At 39.6% G+C, this 22,558-nt stretch overlaps 1 protein-coding gene across 16 annotated transcripts in view; it reads right to left on the reverse strand.

Annotated features, from left to right (window-relative positions):
• Positions 1–22,558, reverse strand: part of GPHN (gephyrin) — a 321,466-nt gene that overhangs the window by 134,351 nt on the left and 164,557 nt on the right. For 15 of the 16 annotated variants that reach the window (XM_056850804.1, XM_056850798.1, XM_056850801.1 and 12 more), the window contains one exon: positions 5,669–5,763. The exons of the other annotated variant lie outside the window; for it this stretch is intronic. In XM_056850804.1, the coding sequence (XP_056706782.1) occupies positions 5,669–5,763 (95 nt within the window). The remainder of the gene's footprint in view (positions 1–5,668; positions 5,764–22,558) is intronic. 16 annotated transcript variants of the gene reach the window in all.

The raw sequence follows: 22,558 nt of genomic DNA on the forward strand, positions 1-22,558 counted from the left end.
TGTCTGTTGCTGTATCTATTGCTTCAGAAGGCATATATCCTTGATCCAAGTCTAAACAGAAAATGCCTGTCTATACAATGCTTTCTTCTATACACATATCATAGCCTGTAATGAAAATAAAATAGTTTTCTGGCAGCTTAAAAACTAACAGATGCACAGTGCAATCCTATGCAGAGTTACACCAGTTTAACCCCATCGATTTCAGTGGATTTAGAAGGGTGTACCTTTGTTTAGGACTGCATTATTACGGCATGAGCTTACAGCTAAAATAAATATATATACTGGTATGCTAATAACAACTAGTGGTTAAGGTGTCAGACTAGGATCTGGGAAACCCAGGTTCGAATCCCCACTCTGTCATGGAAGCTTGCTGGGTGACCCTGGGCCAGTCACACACTCTCAGCCTTGACTCTGGCAAGTATTTGGATGGGAGACCTCCAAGGAAGTCCAGGGTTGTTATGCAGAGGCAGGCAATGGCAAACCACCTCTGAACATCTCTTGTCCTAAAAACCCTATGGGGTTACCACAAGTCAACTGTGAATTGATGGCAAATAAATAACAACTATGGCTGCCTTTTTGCAATATAGAATGCTCTTTCTTGAAATGGATTTTATGAAACAAGAGTCTCACTGTTTGTCTATTAAACACAATCCAACATGAAAAAATTATGTAAGCTACCCTTATATTAGTTTCTTTTGAGAAACTGAATACAGAATATTGTACAGTGATAAGCTCTTTAACATTCTGGATACAAAGACCAAGATGCACATTTGCCTATATGCAGGTAAAGAAAAACAGGAACCACTCAAAAATGAATGGGGAATAACTTTGGAAATAAAAGGATATAACCCCTATAGCAGTTCATTGCATTGAAAATTTTCAGGGAAAATACTAGGTGAAAAGATTTTATGTTAACCAGTTGAATAGGAAAAATGTGTCATGTATGATTTATTGATTTGCTAGTATTTTTAAGATATGTATGCACTGAAAGCTTTTATATGGCCTGAATATACATTTATTTTCTCATTGTCCCTAAGGAAGCTCCTGTTGACTTGAAGTACGTTGGGTCTCAATAAATCTATTGTTCCCCTGTGTATCTATAATGCTTCTCTTTTCCTTTGAGTCCATTCCTGAAGGAGGTGGTGGTTAGGTGGAGCCCAGAGGCAGAGCAGCTGTGCCACCTCCAGAGTGGCTTGCTGCCAGCACAGAAAGCCGAAAAAGGGGGGGGGGAGCACAATTTAGAAAAAAGTCTGTGGAACTCCCCATAGAGTTCCAAAGGGCTACGCTACAATTTTGCAGGCGTAACTCAACACCTGCAAAATGGTGCCTTCCCAGCCCAGGAGGGCTTAGGAACTTGCCTAAAGGCAGCTCTGCCCTCAGGAATGCCCTCGTGGATGCTGGCACGGGGAGATACTCTAGGACAATGCTGGTGGGAGGCAGCATCAGCACCCGAGTGCCACGCTGCCACAGGTGTCCAGGGGGGCTGGCAAATATTGTCCTACCCCAGCATCTGTGCCAGTTTGCATGGCGCAAGTGGCATGAATACCACTGTAGGGGTCACGTTGGCTCCTATGTAGCTCTATGTAGCTCTGGGGCCCACCCTTTAAAGGATTAACTGAAAGAAAATTAAATTTAAGTGAAGCCAGGCTATTTTTTAAATTTTACAACCTGAGTGAAAGGAGGAAACTTTAATATGTTTAGAAAAATTGATGTTCATTTCAGAAAAAAACCTGTTCTGTAAATAAAGATAATTGTTAATTATACTTGTTATCTGATGGATGGGCTAGCAGAGGAGATTTTTCTAACTTCATGTTGACTGTGGAAACACACACTGTCCATTGCACCATTGTATATTCCATTGGGAAGCAGTTTTCTACTCCTCATAAGCTAGGTATGTACCTTCCCTCAAGGTGATCACATGAAAAAAGTTTTAGAATTTATTTCTAAGATGTATTTTTAACTTTACATTGAAAGAGGGAACAAAATATGCCGGGATCTAAAACAAAAAAATTAATTATTGTTAGAGAGGTCAGTTCTTTTCTCATGGCCAGTTATTATCTCAGATGGTATTGTCCCTGGGAGAGCTTTACCAAGGGTTTTCCTTATTCATCACCACTGCCCCTTCCATCTCTCCCATTTGAAATCTCAAAAAAGCCCAGGTTAAATAAACCAAAAGACTCTCAGCACTTGTTCTCCTGAAAGTCATGTGTTTCAACACTATTAAAAAACAGGATACTTGGTACCATAATGCAAAGTGCCATACACCTGGTATCTAGGGATGTCAGTGTTGTTTTCTGTCCCTATTGCTGTAGTCCCACATTATCTCAGTACCCCAGCATGTGCATGTGCCCCAGCCTGCAGTTACATGAAGATGATGTAACCTCATGAAATCTCTCTCATTTAATTTGGGCCAACACTAAGTCTAGTAGCACAAGTTTCAGCAACAAAATTTGAAATTCTAAGGACCCTTTTATGCGAGTAAGCCCCATTAAATAACATTACTTTCTTTGGAGACCTGATTAGGATTGCTTCCAAAGTCACTCAAGTCTAGTATGACAAGGGACAAGGGCAGAGACCATTCATTTCATTTCATTTCATTAACCTTTATTGGCAGAGACCAATCACAGTGTAAAACTATGATGAAGTCCATAGTGTTCCAGAGCCCTACAGAGGAACACTGGAGAAATACTTTAGACAGTTCCTGGAAGATCTGTGGTACAAATCCACCCACTGCTCATTACCTTGGCAGAAACATCTCATAGAGCCACTGTGCAACATTTAATACTACCAGAGAACTAAAGCTGCTGCCATAGTTCATCAATGAGTGTGAAGGAAGGAAGGAAAGTATGGAATGTTCTTTAGTCTTAGGCACCACTTTCACCTGTAGTAAAAGATACTTCTGTTGTGCTGGGAGAGAAGTAAAACTACCAGTGTTAAAACTACCACCCAGCATTTCAGTTTTTCGTTGAGTGGGCTGCTTGGGGTTACCTAGACCACTACTTGCCTCTACTCTAATGCTCTGCCCTGTTGATTAATTAAAATCAATCTGTGAAATATAGTCTCCTCCCATAAAGCCATCACCCATCTATGTTTTGGGTGTTTTTTTCTTCATAGGGTTTGAAGCTTTTGAGAGGGACTTACTTCTGAGTAAACCTGAAGAAGGGAGCGTTGACTCTCATAAACTCATATCCACTAAAAGTCTCTAAGGTACTACTGGACTGGAATCTAATTATTTTTAGGTTTCTTTGCTAGAAAATGTTTGATCCTGGCTCCTTACATTTGCCATCTCTCTGTTTTATATTTTTCACTTCCCCAAATTCTACTGCTACCACTTCTCTTTATCTGTAGATGGGTTTCTAAATGTGTGTACTTTTCATCATTTTATTGATCTTTTCAGACCTAATTTTGCACTCAGTTTCATTGAGCAATGAAGTGATATCACTGTTGATCTATTCAGTTTCCTTTTAAAATTATACTTCAATTGTAAAAAATAAGACATTAATAGAAAACCAGCCTCAAACAAACCTCAAGCCTAATTTTCTGATATGCTTATCTATTGACATGGACGGGGCAAAAACGTTGGCATGATATAAGACAATGGCAAACCACATTCTGAACTATGAGACTGGGTGTTCTTGGGTTCACAAACTCATTCCTTAATTGTTGCCAGCTAAGTAGAGATTTCTTTTTCTACAGTAAACCAGTTTATTGTTCAGTTTGGCAAGCTCTACTCTGCACTTTTCTTGTAAATCAACTAAAATTCCAAAAGTGATTTACAGTGCAATCCTAAACAGATTAGATCCTTCTAAATCCATTCACTTCAATGGGCTTAGAAGGGTACAACTCTTTTTAGGATTGCACTGTTAATTCTGATTTTTATCACAAGTGCAAACTACAGTTTCTAAGCTTGGATGTAATGGCAAATTATGGCTCAATAAAACCCTTGAAATATATAATAACTTGGAAGTATACAAGGGGAGGGGGGAGCATGTATCCAAAGATTCATCTAGATCGTTATTTTAGCAGCAAACTGTAGTTATTATTCCACCTGAAACTAACCAGATTTATGTCCCTAACTTGCGTAGAGAAAAAGCAGAAGGATTAATTCTCATGAAACATTTATCAAGAAATTCTTCATTTTTCTCGTATTTACTTTGAAAATAAAATATACAAAGCTAATGACATTCCCCCAGTTTTTATAGTCACATCCCAAGTCAGATACACCTGTATCTATGCTATTTATGGATTCAGTGGAAATTTTCTGAAACCTCAGAAACTGCCTGTACAAGAAATTGGGTTCAATTGGAACAACTGGTAAGAGAAAAATCCTCAAAAAAATTCCAGAGGTATGCAGTATCCTTTATTGACAGCTAATTTTATGACATCTGAAAATTCTATAAACAACAGAGTAGCAGACTGCTAGGGCAAATCAAATAGCACCTGCAAACTAATCAAAGATGGTTTTAATAATTAATGTAGGTTAATTTCTTGTCATCTTAAAATAGTACTGTTGCAAAAACTAATTACCGAGCAATAATCCTATTATCATCCAGAAAAAAAAACAAGTGATATTTTTGATGGTGACCATGTTATGGAAAACACTGCTATTATTATACATAGGTAGGGTAGGGGTAGTGATGAAGAACCTGAGCTGTGAACTTAGAAGTCCCTCACCTAAATCTGCCCATAGCCATCAACTCACCAGGCAGTATTAAACATACCTTTGGCTGCATCCACACAGTGGGGATTCTTAATATCCATGTCATCACTGCCACAAACGCAAAGACATTCACACTGGCAATGGAGCATCCACATGGGAGTTTTGTGTGCATTTTCCTCCATTAGCCATCATATTACTTTATTTACAAAATGTATACCTCGCCTTTCTGCCCTTATCGGGGCCACTCTTCATTTCCCTCCTAGTGTGCTACCAGAGGTTTTTTCTGAACTTAAAAAAAAATCAGTAATGGTTATTGCACTGTACTGCAATAACATCATACTCTACTATTTCCTCTGAATTTTCAGATTTCATTTTTTTTAATTCTCTAGCTTTTTTAATCGCAGAGATATAAAGAAAAATATCCCCATGAGAGGTTGATGAAAGGAAAATGCTGCCTTTCAAAAGTATACACCTTCCCATCCAGATAAATTGCTAACACACTTGGACTGCACTAATTCTTGAAAGATTATATCAAACCAGGCTTAAGAAAGTTCAGGGAAAAGCTTAGAAAGTGGATGATGTTGTTCCCCCCACCCCCACCCCCCAAAAAACACTGCAGCACTTTGGAAGCCAAGCCAAAAAAAATATATCAGTGCAATGTAGTTGCAGCCTTTATTGCCCATTCTCAGCCTTACCCACACATTGCAACATTACCTCGTTGAAAGGATTACAGAAAATGTATGTGAAGCACTTTGAACACTAAAAAGCTGTATACATGTATAGTATTATATGAAGACTTAGGTAAAGGAAGCTCCAAAATAAAATACTTCCAGAAGAAAGAAAAGCCCTGTTTAACAGCACATGCCAGATATACCTAAAAGTAATTCAAGAGGCATGAGAGTAATGAAAGGGGCCAAGAATCAGTATATCACTCAATGCAGCCATTCCACCACCTTAGATATTTCTGAAGAAAGATTTCATTTTGTTATTTTTTGTTAACATTCTTACCTAGAAAGCATGCCCAGAGGTGTAACATTAAGTGATCCCATCAGCATTGCCAAGGCCATCCCTGGGGCCTCCCGTTCTATTACTTCTTTAGTGGCCTGTAATCAAAGATTAAACAGCAGACTGAGTAAAAACAACAAAAAGAAAAGTAAAATAAATATAAACTAACTAAAATTTATGAAAGAAACTCCATCCTTTTCCTCAAAATTACTGAACACGAGTTTCAGCAGTGAGTTATAAACTCGGGGCACAGAGTACACTCATACCACTAAAATTAGCTTCTGTGGGAGTCCACCAAGATTTCCATAATCTGCTGCCAAATGCACTTTGTATCTCTCTTAGGTTTATGCTCCAGGAGGCATGCATAACTGTCAAAATGCTCAACTGATTAAAATGGAATTTGGGTACGTCAATGGTTAGTAACCACTGACCACAAAATACTTCAGCCATGCAAATGTTAAACATTGAGTGCACCTTGCCTGGTGCAGTAGACTTCTCAGGGAAATCCAACCTATTTAGATATTAGACATGGTCAGCAAGATCAAACAACTCTTCAAAATGAAAAAATGCCTGTTTCTCACCCACTTGGGGTGATGAGTGGTTTAGTAAGCCTGCACTGTCTCTATCTGGAAGTCAAAAAATTAACAGCCAGCTGTGATGAAATTTGCCATCACAGACATAGCCCTATCTTACTTATTTGGATCACATTCAAACAGGGCTGCAAGCTTTAACCTACCAGTTTAACTGGTTAAAGAATTAAAGTTTTTGTTGATTAATTATTAAATCAAATTTTAATTGATGGGATTGAAAATTAAGGACACACTTTTGAGGCTACTTTGGTTCTGCTAACAGAGTATTTAAAAGAAAATCCTAAGAACAGTCTTTAGAATTTGATTTTTTAAATTTATGAAGTACAAGTGGGGACCCGCAAGAAACCTGTGGGGAGGAGGGGTCATTCCCCTACCATTACTTCCTTCCCTCACTCCCTCTTCTTGCCTCACCCCTTCTATGTCAGTCTCTTCTCTGGCAATCCGATTTCATCCCCCCTTTCTTACCACACCCTTTGTACGTCAATCTCCCCCCTCTCTAACCTCCCAGTCCTTCTCAATGTCTCCCTTTCTTTCCCCTTCTCAATCTTCCCCTCCCTCTCTTCCCCCCCACAATATCCCTCCTTTTCTTTCTCTTTCTTTCCTCTCCCTTAGACAATCTCCCCCCCCTCTTCTTTTTGTCTTTCTCTACCTCCCTTCTCTTTCTCTCGCTCCCTCAGACAATATCCCCTCCTCTTACTCCCACCTTGGGAGTCACAGTGGCTGCAGCAGGGCCCCTGGGAATTGCCATGGCTGCAGTAGGGCCCTTGGTTGCCACCACGGCTGTGACAGGACCCCAGGGAGTTGCTGCACAGACTGCAGGGCCCTTAGGAGCCACAGTAGGGGCCTGGTTGTTGGAAGCTGCTGTGGCTACATCAGGCCCCCTGAGAGCTGCTCTGCCAGTCTCAGGGCCCCCAGAAGCCCCACCAATGGAATGTACCCTGAGCCTGGACATAAAATGTTTTTGTTTTAGGGGGAATTTAAACCCTCAATGTATTTTGTTTTAAGATTTTTCTGTAAACCTAGTGGGCCCTACAACTTTGGAGAAAAATCTCCTTTCTGACATTGTGGCCCCTATCAGCAGATTTAGATATCTGCAGATGCGAGCCACACTTAAGAAATAGATATATAGATAGTAAATACTGCCTTTAAGACAGGATTATTACAATTGATCCAGCAGCAAGCGTTCTCTGACATTTTAAAATATCTGATGTATGTTTTTGACGTGGGTATGTGTTCCCCTAAAAATGCATGAATCCATAGACTTATGCCACACGTAGGTTAATTTTTAATGAGAAGAGCTGGGGCTCTACTTTGTCTGGAAGCCATGCTCATAACCTCTCATATGAAAACAATTTCCCTTATTCATGGGTGTACTGATGGGGGCCTACAGCTGTTGTTCAAAGGCACTTGTTAGCACTGTGCAAGTCATGGTGAGGATGGACTTTATAAATGTAGCTCCATCAACTTAAAAAGTCAACACCTGCCAATGATCAAAAACACTGCCTGCATTCAGACATAATGACAATGAGCCTTGGAAGTTCTGAGGCTCACATGCTGTCTTCCCTTCTCCCTCCTACACTTGCATATAACTCTGACATGGAAAAATCCTAGTTCACAAGAAAATGACATCGAAACTACAAACTAGGATTTGCTTTTTGTCTACCAGGCAGAATACTAAACAAGGATTAAACCGCGGTAATTCTGGTTTATAGACAAGAAACAAATCCTAGTTTGTGATCTGGATGTAACAACAAACAGCATTTTATTTTGAACCAGAAAACCTTCCAATATTCAACCACATGCAAGAGAGGGAAGAAAGAGTCCAAACCTGAGGATTTTGAAGGTTAATCACATAACAACAATGGTTTGTCATTGCTTGTGAATGCCACGATTAAATTAATGGATATTTTTCAATGGGTTCAACAACACCTGCAAAAAAGCTCATTGCTCTTCCTTGTCCCTTCTTCTGCCAGATTATAGTATAAAGTTGATGCTGAAGGTTCCATGGCCCACATGGGCAAAAAAAAAAAAAAAACCCACATGGCCCAGGAGGCTGTACTTTGGAAAGGGAGCTGGCCAAAACACCCCACATCACTCTTGCACCAAGGGTGGAAGATGATGATGATGGGAGCCCATAACGACCAGCACCAGCTTTTCAGAGGTCTCCAGAGACACATTTTCTCTGTCTTTTGCATTCACTATCCTAGGCTGAAGAGAGTGTTTGACATAGAAGACTAGCAGTGCAATTGTAAGCAATGTTGCACCCTTGTAACCCCAATTAATTTCAACAGACTTAGAAAGGTATAACTCTGCTTAGGATTGCATTCCACGGGTGTTATAGGGTGAAAATTCTATATTAAGTGCTGTCAACTACATAGCCTGCATGTGACTAAGTTCTGTATTTCAGAGAATCTTTAGTTATATAGATCATTACAGATCTCAGTCATGCAACACCAGGAGTAATGACACAAAAACATTAAAAATATTATACAACATTGGATCATCTTTTGTTGTGCACACTTTTGAACTACGCAGAATACTTCATGACATGATACAGCTTGTGATTAACAGTTTTGATAACTGAAGATATTATGGCACCTATATATCCAGTTAAAGATGCTACATTTGTTAATGTGTACAACTATAGGGATAAATTATTACTGACAAATAATAAAGAAGTATGCTCAGTGTGGAAAACTTTTCTGGCTATATGTGATGGTGGAAAGTGCTGTCAAGTCACAGCTGACTTATGGCGACCTCATAGGGTTTTCAAGGCAAGAGACATTCAGAGGTGGTTTGCCATTGCCTGCCACATGGGCTGATAAGAGTTCTGAGACAACTATGACTAGAGCAGGTCACCTGGCAGGTTTCATGTGGAGAAGTGGGAATCGAACCCGGTTCTCCAGATTAGAGTCTCCCACTCTTAATTATACCACGCTGGCTCTCATCTTGCTATATACAAATATTTTTTATACAGAATGTTGAAAAATGAATGGGTTCACAGGCTAGAAAACTTAGTACTATTGAAATGTATAAAACAGATACAATTTTACACACTTTTTTTGGGCTAAAGTATATTTACATATATAAAAAATACACAGTTCCACATCTAAGTCTAAAATTGGCTTCAGGTCCAGACAATCAGTCCAGTAAAGCCATAGATCCATCCTTTTACCACCCTTTAATCACCCTGCATGTATGTACAAAGAGTAGTGAACATAGAGCATAGTGCCATTAACCCGAAATATTTAGTAAGCTCCTTAGTAGCACACTATAGTGTGCATCATGTTACACAGGAACACAACCTTTACCACACACCACTTAATTAAAAAAAGCTATTACTCCCAGCAACATACTCTAAAATCACTACTACAGGTTAGAAATTAATTACCCTTGAATCATTCTGCTATACTCATCAGCAGTATGGTTACAAAGAAAAAAAAAGAGTGATGATTAATTGGAAGTACTGAACTGGGGGGGGGGGAATCCACATACATTTACAAAGGCACCCCTGCATGCAGCTGTATAGAACTAGCCTTATACTACATATTAACTACTATACTGTCATATAAAATCATCACTTCACCCACTTCTACACCAAAATATTACATGGGTACATATGAGAAAAATGGAATTCAATAACACTGTTCCTCATCATCAACTTTAAACAATTCCCTCCTGTCCTAACAGGTTTTCAAGAAGAAATGGGTTTATCTTTATATTTAAAAGGGATGGGAATTCAAAAGTAGAAAAAGTACATGGTGAAATAAAAGCAAAATATTTATAATGCAATACCTTACAAACATACTTCTTCTTGTTTGGACTCCAGTATTTATATTATTTTATTATTCCTAAGTTTTAGCTTCCTTGTTATTACTGGGCTTTGCAAACAAAGAACACTTATTTATATCTCACTTTACCCTGTGGCTTGAAACAGCAAGAACATTATTAAAATATTTTGTTATTAGGGATTTAAAAAGGAAACAAAACAATTTTTCTAGGTTGTAGGTGTTGCCTAGAGCTTTTGGAAACTTCCACACTACTCTAGTTGCACTTGGTAGAAGGAAGTTGCACTTTTTCTTCCTTTTAAAAACATTCATTTGGTTCCAATAAATGTAGGGTATAAAAAGGCTAGCCCTGACCTGGATGGCCCAGGCTAGCCTGATCTTATCAGATCTCAGAAGCTAAGCAGGGTCAGCCCTGGTTAGTATTTGGACGGGAGACCACCAAGGAATACCAGGGTTGCTGTACAGAGGAAGGCACTGGCAAACCACCTCTGTTAGTCTCTTGCCATGAAAACCCCAAAAGGGGTTGCCATAAGTCGGTTGCGACTTGAAGTCACTTTACACACACACACACACACACACACACACACACACACACACACACACACACACGGCTAAACCAAGCAAACACTTTCCTCTCCCAATCCCCTCTCCTTTTTCGACAACTCACAAATTAGAGGGTGAGGCTCATGATACAAGACCAGGAAAACATCTCTCTCTCTGGGGATGCTACAAATCTGCAGGGGAGACTGATTCTTTGCTGTAAATCCATTTAATTGTAGTGTTATTTCAATATGAGACAGCAGATATAATACCAACAGTTGCAGAATGCAGAAAATTAGAAATGCCTTAGTCATTTTGGAAAGGTTAAAGTAATTTTGCTTTCACTATTGTGGTTTTTTAAATGTTTTCAGAAACTGAGTCTACAGAAGATTGGGTAGGAGTTAATCACCCTTCCAACTTCTTGTACTATTTTACAAAACCTGGCCACCAGCTTTATTACCTGTGGAAATTTGTCCTTAAGGAGGATATCAATTCTATAGGGTTCAGAAAAACCAGAACTCTTTCTCAAAAGAGGGCCTAAGATCTTCGCCCGGTCCTCATTATAATAACTACACTTAAGAAGGGACATCAGTCCCAGCCCAACGATCAAACTTTTTGGATCCTGCTGCTCACTTCACTGTGAGAACTGTCCATTTATTCTACTGACTGCTTTCTGTCACAACCAATTTTTAATCCATAAAAGGTCCTGTTCTCTTATTCCATGACTGTTTAGCTTACATAAGAGTCTTTGAAGAGAGACCTTGAAAAAAAGCCTGTTGGAAGTCCAAGTACATAATGTCTTCTGGATCATCCTCATCTACATGCTTGCTAACCTGCTCAAAGAACTCCAAAACGTTGCTGAGGCAGGACTTCCCTTTGCAGAAGCCGTGCTGATTTTCTCTCAGAAGGCTTTGTTCCTTAATATGCTCAATACGTTTATCTTTAATAACAATTTCTACTAATTAGGATGTTAGATGTTAGGCTAACTGGCCTGTAATTCCCCAGATCCTCTTTTGAATGAAGCCTTTTTTACCTTTTGGCTTCCTTGACTTGGATTGTTAACCATACAGGCATCCTTGGTGGTACCTTTCCTGACTTGAGGCATATATTCAATCTAGGCCTTAATTAGTGTAGTTTTAAATAGTTTCCAGGCATTCTGTGGGGACATGACTCTCTTAATTCCTCCTTAAACTGCCTTCTGACTTATTTTTGCAAACTCCTACTTTGTTTGTGCTTGTTTTAGACTTTGGGGCATCTTTCCATTGGCATGAATGCTAAACTTAATGGCATTGTAGTTACTGTTCCCAGTTGGTGCAACAACATCTACATATTGTACCAGATCTTGAGCCAAGCTCAGAACCAAGTCTAGAGTCATTATGCCTATTGCTGGCTCCTATGCAAGTCATTTATGATATCCAGAAACCTTATTTGTACAGCATGACTCGAACACGCATTTTCCCAGAAAGTGAGGGTAGTTGAAGTCACTCAGTATTACAACATTTTCCACTTCAGTCACCTCCCTTACTTCTCTTTCCATCTAAAGAGCCGCCTCACAGTTCTGATCACTTTTAAGTAACACTTAGGGCCCAGTATCTCCACTCTACCCATAGCAATTCTCTGAGAGAGTCTAGTGTTTTCTAGTGTGTTTAATACTATGTACTCTTTGATACACAGAGCTCAGGAGTAGGACTGTTGTAGTAGGTCTTTAAGTGTCTCATCCAGCTCCCTGTTTCACTGAGCAGTCATACAGACTGGGCATAGAGGCCAAGGGCTTCCCCTGCTCTTGCATCCTAGCACTGAAGGTTCTCTCTAGTCACCACAGCTAGTAGCCATTGACAGACCTATTCTCTATGAATTCTACCTTTAATAACAATTTCTCCTAACATCCAGAACAGACAGGCTAACTGATCTGTAATTTCCTGTATTCCCTCTGGGCCTGCTTAAAAACTGGTGTATTTTCTAGTCTCCAGTATGGATACTGATTTTAGTAACAAGTTATATATACTAGTTAGTAGATTAACAATTTGAATTCCGTAAAAACCACCAGGTGTTCGCCATACAGAGTGAGAGATTTATTAATTTTCAATTTGCCTTGCCATTCTAAAACTTTATATCTTGTCACCCCAGTCTACTCAGTTCTCCAGAAATAACTTAGTCTTCTTCAAACCAGCTGCTCCAGCATGACTACAAGCCCCACATTTCCCACAGTGAAAACAGATGTAAATAGTCATTCATTGCAATTAGCAGCTGCTCCCTAGAACCCCCCCCCCAGGCAACAGCCTCTGAAGACAGAAAGCTATCACATGGGGAGGGGCTGCAGTGAGACAGGGAATCAGTTGAAATTGCCCTCTTACTCTCTCTTCTACCAGCAGAGCCTCTGGCAAATGAGGAAGAATGGTGATTTCACCCCATCTGCCTTATTTTCTGCAGACTCTCATGCCAATTGGCTTCTTGCCCATGCAAGTCTGCTGACCCCTGCCAATGCCTTTGGAGGGGGTCAAAGAGGGCATGCGGAATGTAGAGAAGATCTGCTTCCATGAGGATCCAACTCACTGTGTTTGATTACTATCTTAAAATGTTTTCGGTTTTTCATCCAATGCAATGCACACAAGGAGCTGTCCCAATGGGCTGTTTTCTCAACATATTGCTATCCATCTTATACTTTGGAGAAGGTGACATTTGGTTTTTGAAATTTATCATAATAACAGAATAAAAAGTGGCTGTTGATTGCTTATGCTTTGTATGCCCCACCTCCTCAGTCACTGGTTGAAGGTCTGTGATATCAAACAGATTTCTGCAAACATTTCAATTTCTCTACAGCTGGTCATATTAAAAACTTTGTGGTTAGTAGCATAAATGGCCACTACAAATAATTTTCTATCAGGTGTTAAACAGTTTACACAAGCAGGACTAGAAATGCCATGTGAATAATGAACTCACTTTCCATCATGGTAAATTCCAAAGGCATAGTTGTGTTAATCCACTGCAACAAAACCAACAAAGAGTCTTGTGTCACTTTAAGTGAAGAGTAGAAAGCCACCCTCTTGGCTTTCCACAAACTATGCAAAACTGAATTACGGTGAGCTTTTTATGTAGGTAAGAAGGCTGTATTGTAAGGAAATGGTTCCAAAAGATGCCTTGGTAAAGAGCTAGGGATTGTAGACTATACTACTGTGTGCTGTCAATTGATGTAAGTGCTCTCCTACTAAGTAATTTCTGCATCATTTAACATGTTACGTGTAAATGCTTATTTTTTCCAGCATTGTTTCAGCTGTGTATCAGATTTCTGCTTGTTTTCAAATGTCTGCAATCCAAACCCTACTGCATTGTTTACTGGCTGTTCTAGCTGTTGTTTGGATTGACTTTTATGGTGTAATCTGCCTTGAGTTTCAAGGAGAAAGGCAGATCATAAAGAATATAAGTAAAAATAAATAAGGACTAACAAAAGAATTGTGGGGGGAATTTTGTAGGCCTGAAACCAGTTTATCAGATGCATGACAAAATACTCGAACTGTTATGCCACATTAAATCTGTTAGCCCTTTACATGCTACAAGACTCTTTGAACTTTAGCTATCTCTTGTGTAACACAGTATAACAACAGTGACAATTCCAGAGCGGAAGTAGTTTTACTTTCCTGCAGTCCTGGGCTCCATGGAAGAAGGGTAGATTGAGAGGTGTATTTCATGTAATGTATGTATTACGTACGTTGTTTACTAGCTTTTCTGCTTATAAAGTAGCAGCATACATTGCTTATCCCAGTATTGTGATAATTTTTTGCTGTCCTAAGGGCAGCGGGGGCGGGGGGAGTGAGGCTGAAAGGGAAGAACAACACCAAAGCATGACTGGAGAAAGAATGGGCCACAGTTTTTATTGATTACAACCGCAGGAGTATTGGCGCAACATGGGGACAGATCCAGTATCGGGCAACCAGCCTGCCACTCAATGTTACCCCATTCCCCACCCTGCCTGCTGGGGGAGCGAAATATGGAGTGGCAAGCCCAGGACATAGGCATAAGCCACTGTGTGGTTGCCTTGCCACCTGGAGGTGAGAGCCAGCTGACAGCCCTCAAGCTGGGCATGCCACTATTTGGCTCCACCCCCAAGACCCTTTAAGGAAGTCTCCAAAGTGGGGGAGGCAGGCATGCAGACACAACCCGCACCCCCATGGATCCGGCCCAATGCCCAAACTGCCACAAGAGCTGGGTGAGCCTCCCTGCTCCTTTCAAAGCTCCTATGACTGCAGCCAACAAAACAGCCCATCACAAATGCCATGAAGCTGGATGTCCAGACCCATTCTGAGAGGTGAACGGTGTCAGACCTAAAGAAGGCTGTCTGCCTGAAGGTAATGACTGGGTATCATATAATGATACCACCAGCTGTTTCAATGAGCCACCCTAGTAACTTTTCTCCTAGCAATTTCGACCCTGTCCGCTAAGATGGCTCCACGCCATTTGCGCCACTCCAGCAGCTCCGACCAGAAGAGCTGTGTGTCTGGGAGTCAGAACGAACTGCGGGCAAAGCCCCAAAGCATCCTGACTAAAACAGGAATAGAGTAGACCATATAGAAGCCACTGAACTCCAGGTCCACTTGTAGCTTCACCCCCGCCCCTAGGCCCCAGAGAAGCCAATTGGCTGGCCTGACGCAGGCTTGGAGATGCCAGCAAAATCTCTCCTCGGCTCACTCCTAGCCCTGCAGCTGCAAACACAGACCTGGAAAGTCCGGGGCCTTTGCTTTCTTCTCTGCCAAAACATTTATAGTAGCTTAAACTGTGGGATGTTACCAAAGATACTCAAGTTCATGTTTGATTTATATAAAATAACTAAACAATTTAGGTTTTTTATCAGGTAAAGTGTTTTAGGCTACAGACTTCTTTTTTCTATGTGTGATGATTCAGAGCATTATTACAAGCAGTTCAACTGTTCCTCAGCTGTCCTCCTTCCCTTCTGTTTTAGCATCACAACAAACCTGTGTGAAAGTTTAGGCTGAGTGAGAGAGACTACCTACAATCACTGGTGACACTCTTACCCACAAAATCACACAGGCTCTATATATTCTGCAGTATCATGCTCAAAGTGGTTTACAGTTCAGCATATTTCAGATACAGACGCATAAAGGGATATAATATATAAATGTCTCTTAGTAATATACATAACATAACACCCTGTTATGCATGTACTTCTGCAACACACACAAACACAGGCGCACATATACACACAGTTCTCCCGTCTTCAACTAATTAAATGCTTTTCTAAGCTCTTCCAAAATAGTTCAACCCTAATTTATGCACTGAGACCCCTTTATTTTGCCCTTGAGCAGAATGACACTTAGAAGATGACATTAGTTTAAAAAGGCTTCAAAGATAGTGCAAGATGAAAAACAAAAACCCTCCATAAACAATGATCATACAGCCCAGGGAGCCCTTCAGCAGAATTCAGGCCCATTCTTTAACTTCACAAGAAAAATAACCTTGACAAATAGATTTAGCTAGAAGGCAATGTGATTATTAAATATGCATGGGCTATGCAACACTAAAAACGGGAAAGGCGGCAACCGCAGCTAAGCAGTTTTATCCCCTGCATGTGACATTTACTATAGCATCTCTTCCAGTTGCCCACATCAGAATTATATCCAAGTTGATCCCAGAGTATATATATTTATTTATATTTTATATTTACATCCTGCTCCTCCCCCACTATAGTGGAGCAGGTAACAAGTCAAATATACATTTAAAAACAGACACAGTTAAAATAGATTAAAATCCATAAAATAATATAAATAATAAGATGGATTTCCTCATGATTGCACTCGATTAAACTCTGTCTCTCAAGTACTGAGTACATTTATAATTTCATTATAGAAAAATAAGGCATTTATTTTTTTAAATTGCATATATATGCCAATTAGTTCTTTATATGCTAACTAAATGAAGCATTTTTATGTTATTAAAGCAGCAAAATAATTTTAAGCTTGACAGAAAAATAAGCATTACATATATTACAATTTCCCCCAGAATTTTCACCCACACTCAGTTTGTCTCCAATGGCTTCAAAATTTCTGGAAATTGTACTTCTCTAAAACATGAGAACATATACTATAGATTAGTGACATGTTGGAACTCCAGTCAATGACCTTCATAGGCGTAACTAAATTCTGGGACTTCCACAGTTTATTATATTATAACTGCCAAATAAAGGGGCAAGTTTGAGATCAGCAATTCCGTACTGAAGAATTTGGATTGTATGTTTTATTTTTCTCCTGACTGAAAAAATGGAAAAGGATTGAGAGACAACAATAATGAACATGGAGAAAGAGAGAACTGTGAAATGGCAACTACTCTCCATATTTAAGAAGAGTTACTAGAAGAGACTAGTACTCCCAAGACTTAACTACAGTAAGCATACAGCGCACAGATGTGGGCTTAAGATCTTTTCCATTACATTTGTGATATAAATAGTACAGAAACCTTTCTGCTCAGTTTGAGATCCCATTTTGTTTGGCTGACAGCATATTGACCTCATTCAAATGGGTATATTTTAGGCATTCCTGATGTAGCTGACATTGCTTAGAGAATGGCTGACTGCCAACTGGCTGTATAAAGCTCTGCATTTGCTTCTTTTTTCTCAGTCTAGTGTTAAGGTAATTTCTCTCTAATATGACTAAATCACAATAGTTTCACACTTACAAATTTCTAAAACATAATGAGCACAATCCAGGCCATCATGGGATAAGCATAGTGCCATGGGCAGAGGATTCCCATAGGCTTAATAGAGCCCCTGCATATCTAGATGTGCAGCTGCCTAGGCAGACAGCATAACAGGCTGTTAAGATGAGTTCATTGGGCACTTCCCAAGAGGTATGAGTTTTATGCCCCTCCAAAATCCAGTCTTCTAACTCCACATAATGCAAATCACTCATACTCCACTGTCTCTACACCTCCCATTTTTCTCAGTGGCCTATTGCACTTCTTGTGCACATACCCACATAAAGATGGTATGTGCACTGAGCGTATAGGAAACCTCTACACGGATACTGTATCTGTGGTGAATTATTAGAGAATTACACATGCCTTAATCAGTACACAGGATGTGGAATGGTATAGTATAGCTTGAAATATAAATTATCATTAATATTTCAGTATCTAAAATTTAATCATCAAACGGCATTAATGAATAATAAAATTATTCTCCAAGTGCTTACAACTACACATTTACATAATGGAAGCACTGACTAGCCTTTTCCAACTGCAGGTCAACATCTAGAACTTTGTTTGATTTCGAGGATTGAAGCATTTGGGGGTCTGGAATGATATTGTATAGTCCAATCTTGTCAGAGCTTGGAAGCTAAGCAGGGTCGGTTCTTGGATGGGAGACCTCCAAGGAAGACTTTGCAGAGGAAGGAAATGGCAAACCACCTCTGCTTAATCACTTCCCTTGAAAACCCTATAGGGTCTCCATAGGTTGGCTGTGACTTGGTGGCACTTTACACAATCAGTGCACAAATAAAAACATTATTGTGGAAATACCGACATCACCTCTGGTTTTGTTAACATAATAGTGCAAGTTTTAAGACTAACCAAATGCAAGTTTTAGACTAACCAAATACCACAACACAGGACAGTTCAGATGTAACACAAAACCATAACTTATTTTAAGCTTTCGATAGTTAGCAAAACCAGGATTGGGCTGACATATGACCAGAGAATCCCATCTTGGTAAAACCTGGCTTTGTTGCTGCAGTTTTCACTCACATAACACACAGGTGAGTTGTGTTAAATGCACTTTACTGAACAGAAAAAATTGTTGGAGTAAATGCAACTCAACATGCCTGGACACTGGAGGCCACTATATTTCTATTTGCACTACAAGCAGATTGTGTTTATGTGTTATCTTCTAATTGAATAGAATGTCTCTCCTTGTCTAAGCTGGGTGCTTCTCTCTGACATCTCCTCTTCCTGTGTCCTTTGTGTTTTTTCTCTCTCTCTCTCTTTCTCACTCCTTCTGGTTTGGCAACAGGTAAGATGTTTCTGTGGGACTCTCCTGTGAGACCATGCCAGGGACATGCCCAGGCACATACACGTCCATACTCACGAAGCTGGATTAGCTAGCCATTTGTGCAAGGGAAAGGTATTCTTTAGATTAGGCTTCTGTCTCCTTTCTGCTACAAAGTGGATGTGAAATTACCTCAATAAAAGTTTTTATCTTTTTTTCAAGTGTGTTTGCTGTGCATGAGTCTATGTTTTCCTAACTGTAACTCTGATATACTAATATCTCCAATAAGGAAGTACCAGGCAGTAACAGCTGTGAATGCTAATTTAGATTAATTAGACACAAAAGGAATAGGAAACATTGGGGAAGTTGGCTTACCCCCCCTCTCTAAGTCCACTATCTCACTGTAATAAATGTGAACTTTGTTAGCTGAGCACAGGCCATTCAGACAGCCAGGGCTCCACTGGCATTCAGAAATTGGCATTGCTTTTTTCTCTTAGGGATACATGGATACATTGGCATTGTTTTTTTCTATTAGGGATACATGGAAGGAGCCTACCGTGTTGCTGTCTGCTTAAAAGAGTAGAGGCAGGGGTGGAGTGAGGAGTATGTTCCAAGGCAGACCTAGTACCCAAGGCATTGGCATTGTTTTTTTCTATTAGGGATACATGGAAGGAGCCTACCGTGTTGCTGTCTGCTTAAAAGAGTAGAGGCAGGGGTGGAGTGAGGAGTATGCTCCAAGGCAGACCTAGTACCCAAGGAGATGCTTGGAGCTAACAAGAGCTAGCAAGAGGCAAGAGTGGTTTTGTTTTGAGCAGCTCCTGCCAGCTGCCTCTGTAGGCATAAAGTGTCAGCAGGAAATCAAACAAGGATTAAGCCAGGATACCAAGATGGCATCTCATGTGTAAACACAGTTAAACTTAACTGTGGTTGATAAACCAGCTTCACATCCTGTTTGACATACTTGAGCTAACTATAGTTAGTGTGGTGGTACAGGTTTGCATGATCAAATAACTTTGTTCAGTTAACCCACGGATGTGCATTGCATCTGAACCAAACTACAGAATGCAAATTCTTGTGTTCTGAAAGTTCTTAAGTTCTCCAGAACTCTTGAACTGGCTGGATGTTAAAAAACATAAACAAAAGATAGGGTCATTGTTTTTAATGCCCTGTTTAAATTGGAAGCCTTGCAACTAAGGAGACTGCAATAATATTGCCAGAGAAAGTTTAAGCAACTAAGCCAACTGAAATTAAAATACTCTCTAACAATGTGACTAACTCAATCAATTTCAGTAAAAATACCTTGTAAATTTAGCATTTAAAAGCAACCACAATAAGAGAAAGAAAAGGACACACAGATGTTTAACTGATGTAGAACATATTAAGCTAGCCAAATGTTTAGCCTTGTATATTTTACTTCTTTATTAATAAAGGACTGCTGAAAACAGATAACTATGAATCTGTATGTGATATCTGATGAATAAAATTCAACCATGCTTAGAAATATTTACAAAGCAGAATGATACAGAGATAACACAACTTTACTGAAATAGTTTGCACAGTATTTGTATTGCACCTTTCATGGCAATGCCATTTGAAATTACTCTTACATTTTTTGTAAAACCAAGGTTATTCACTTAAATTCATAGAGTCTCCTCTGCCAAACTACCTATAGCTAAAGCAAAACTTTACCACCAGTTGTGGAAATCTGATCAGGATTCCAGAGTTGTACACTTTCACCAAAATGTTGAACCTCTTTCTTTACCATAATGAATATTTTAATGTGTTCCTCAGATGCACAGTTCGTATAGTTTATAATGTAGTCATTGTTAAATGTATGAGATTAAATCCACAAAATTCTCCCCCAGTTATAGATCTGGCAAGCCATTCACTTTCTTCTGGATTTGGTTTTCCAAGTGTAAATGATTTTACAGAAGGGGTGTCACCAAATTATTTAGAGCTCCCATACTTTGGAATGAAGTTAAGTAAATACATGGAACTCCTTACCAAGCACATAAGCCTTTGGCATATCTGAATCTTGCTCCAAAACATGGTTTTGGCACATTATTTTATACGTATTAATGTTTCCCATTTTCTCTAAGGAGCTCAAGTTAGCTATATAGGGTTCTCACTGGCCTTCACAATAACTTGGATACCTTAGACTGGGGGATGGTGATTTGTTCTACAGTTGCCCATTGAAATGTGGTGAAGCAGGAGCTGTAAACTGCATTTCTTAAATCTAAACTGATAGCGCTAGTTACTACATCAATTTGAACATATTGTTTTACACGACAGCCTTTCCTCTATCGCCCCCGACCCATCTTGAGCCTGAATCACTTTCTCTTCTTTCTGTCTTGGCATCAGTTTTGGCACTCACAAAAAAAAAAGCAGAAGGAGTAACTAACTTAATCATATTAAGTGGAATAGAATGGAGAAGTCTCACATTGCCGAGTGTCTGGCCAACAGATTGTTAATCAAGGACTCTCAGTGATTAATCAGTGCATCTTTAACCACAAAAGGAAACTACTACATTAGCATTTGCTAAAGAAAGAAAAGTTCCCCAAATTAGCATTCCCGACAAAAGATTCTCCCATCTGAATTTAATCAAACTATTTGATACAGCCTGCCTAAGCTATACTCTTCTGATCAGACCAAAGTTGTACACAAACACCAATGTAATGGTGGTGAAAAGGCAGCATTTCTCCACCACCATTGAGCCTGCACGTAATGGTTCAACTCAGCTGTTTCGTATGGTTCAAGAGCTTTTACATTATAACCCAGGGAACTGCATTCTGACCACGCTGACTTGTCGTGATCAATTTGCTATTTACTTTGGAGACACAATTGCCCAGATCCACTCTGGGTTAGATACTGGCATGAATGCATGTTCTGATGATGTACCTTTGGCACCTGCTTGTCTGATTTATATGGCTTTATGAACTTTTAAGAATGTTTAGTCCATTTTGTGTGGAACACAATGATCCTTTAATATCAAGACATGAAAAAAAACTTCCAGGGATGCTTCGAGTAGTGTTATGTTAGAATACTAAAACATTTATCGCAACAGATAAATGAAGTGAAGAAGTCAGCTGCTAGCTCATCCTTACCCTTTCTGCCAAAATGGATTATCCTGGATTTGGAAGACTTTTAGTCCACCCACATCAAGCTCTAAGACTAGCTAGAACTTAACACTAAGCCAAAATGGTAAACATAACTGTTTAATGTGTTATTAAACTAAATTACTTTTATTCCCCCTTCCCATCTTCATAGGACTCCTGAAGTGGCTATCAATCATAATAGCAATCGATTAAAAGAATAAAACTAAAAATCAGTAAAACAAAGACAGAATCTGATAAACAGCAACAATCAGTCTCAAAGGCAAGGAACAGTAGTCATTTACCACTGAAGTAAAAATGTGTGTCAAAAAATAACATTGTGACCTGGTATGTAAAAGCAAAGAAGGGGCTGGACAAGCCTCCCAAAGCAGATTTCTAAAGCATGGTGCCACCATGGAAAAGGTCTATCTTGTTTGCCCATTAGCCATACTTTAGACCACAGTGAAAGGTCATGGAACCAGGTCTTGGGCCAAAGATCTAAGCATAAGGTTAGGCTTACATGGGAGGAGGGGGCCCTTTAGGTATGCTGCCTGTAAATAGCTTGGAGCCTTAGATTACATTTTCTATACATTGATTTGGCTCCTTTTAAGGAGAAAAGGGGCACAGTGATTATAAAAATACAAATAAATATACCCTAAACACCAAATCTCCAGAAAACTTTCCAAGCAGTTTCATGTAGATTTAAGCAGTACATGGGACAATACAAATTCTAATCAATCAGACTCCAAACTCCATGATGTCAAGCAGCAGTCACCCAGGAACACATTGAGGGAACTGCTCTTCATGAACAATTGCAACATCAAAACACTGCTTCCAAACTGCACCCCAGCCAAGACTATAAAACTGAAAATTTCTAAAAGATATAGATGACT

This window comes from Euleptes europaea, chromosome 6 (genome assembly GCF_029931775.1).
Source record: "Euleptes europaea isolate rEulEur1 chromosome 6, rEulEur1.hap1, whole genome shotgun sequence".
NCBI classification, from domain to species: Eukaryota; Metazoa; Chordata; class Lepidosauria; order Squamata; family Sphaerodactylidae; genus Euleptes; species Euleptes europaea.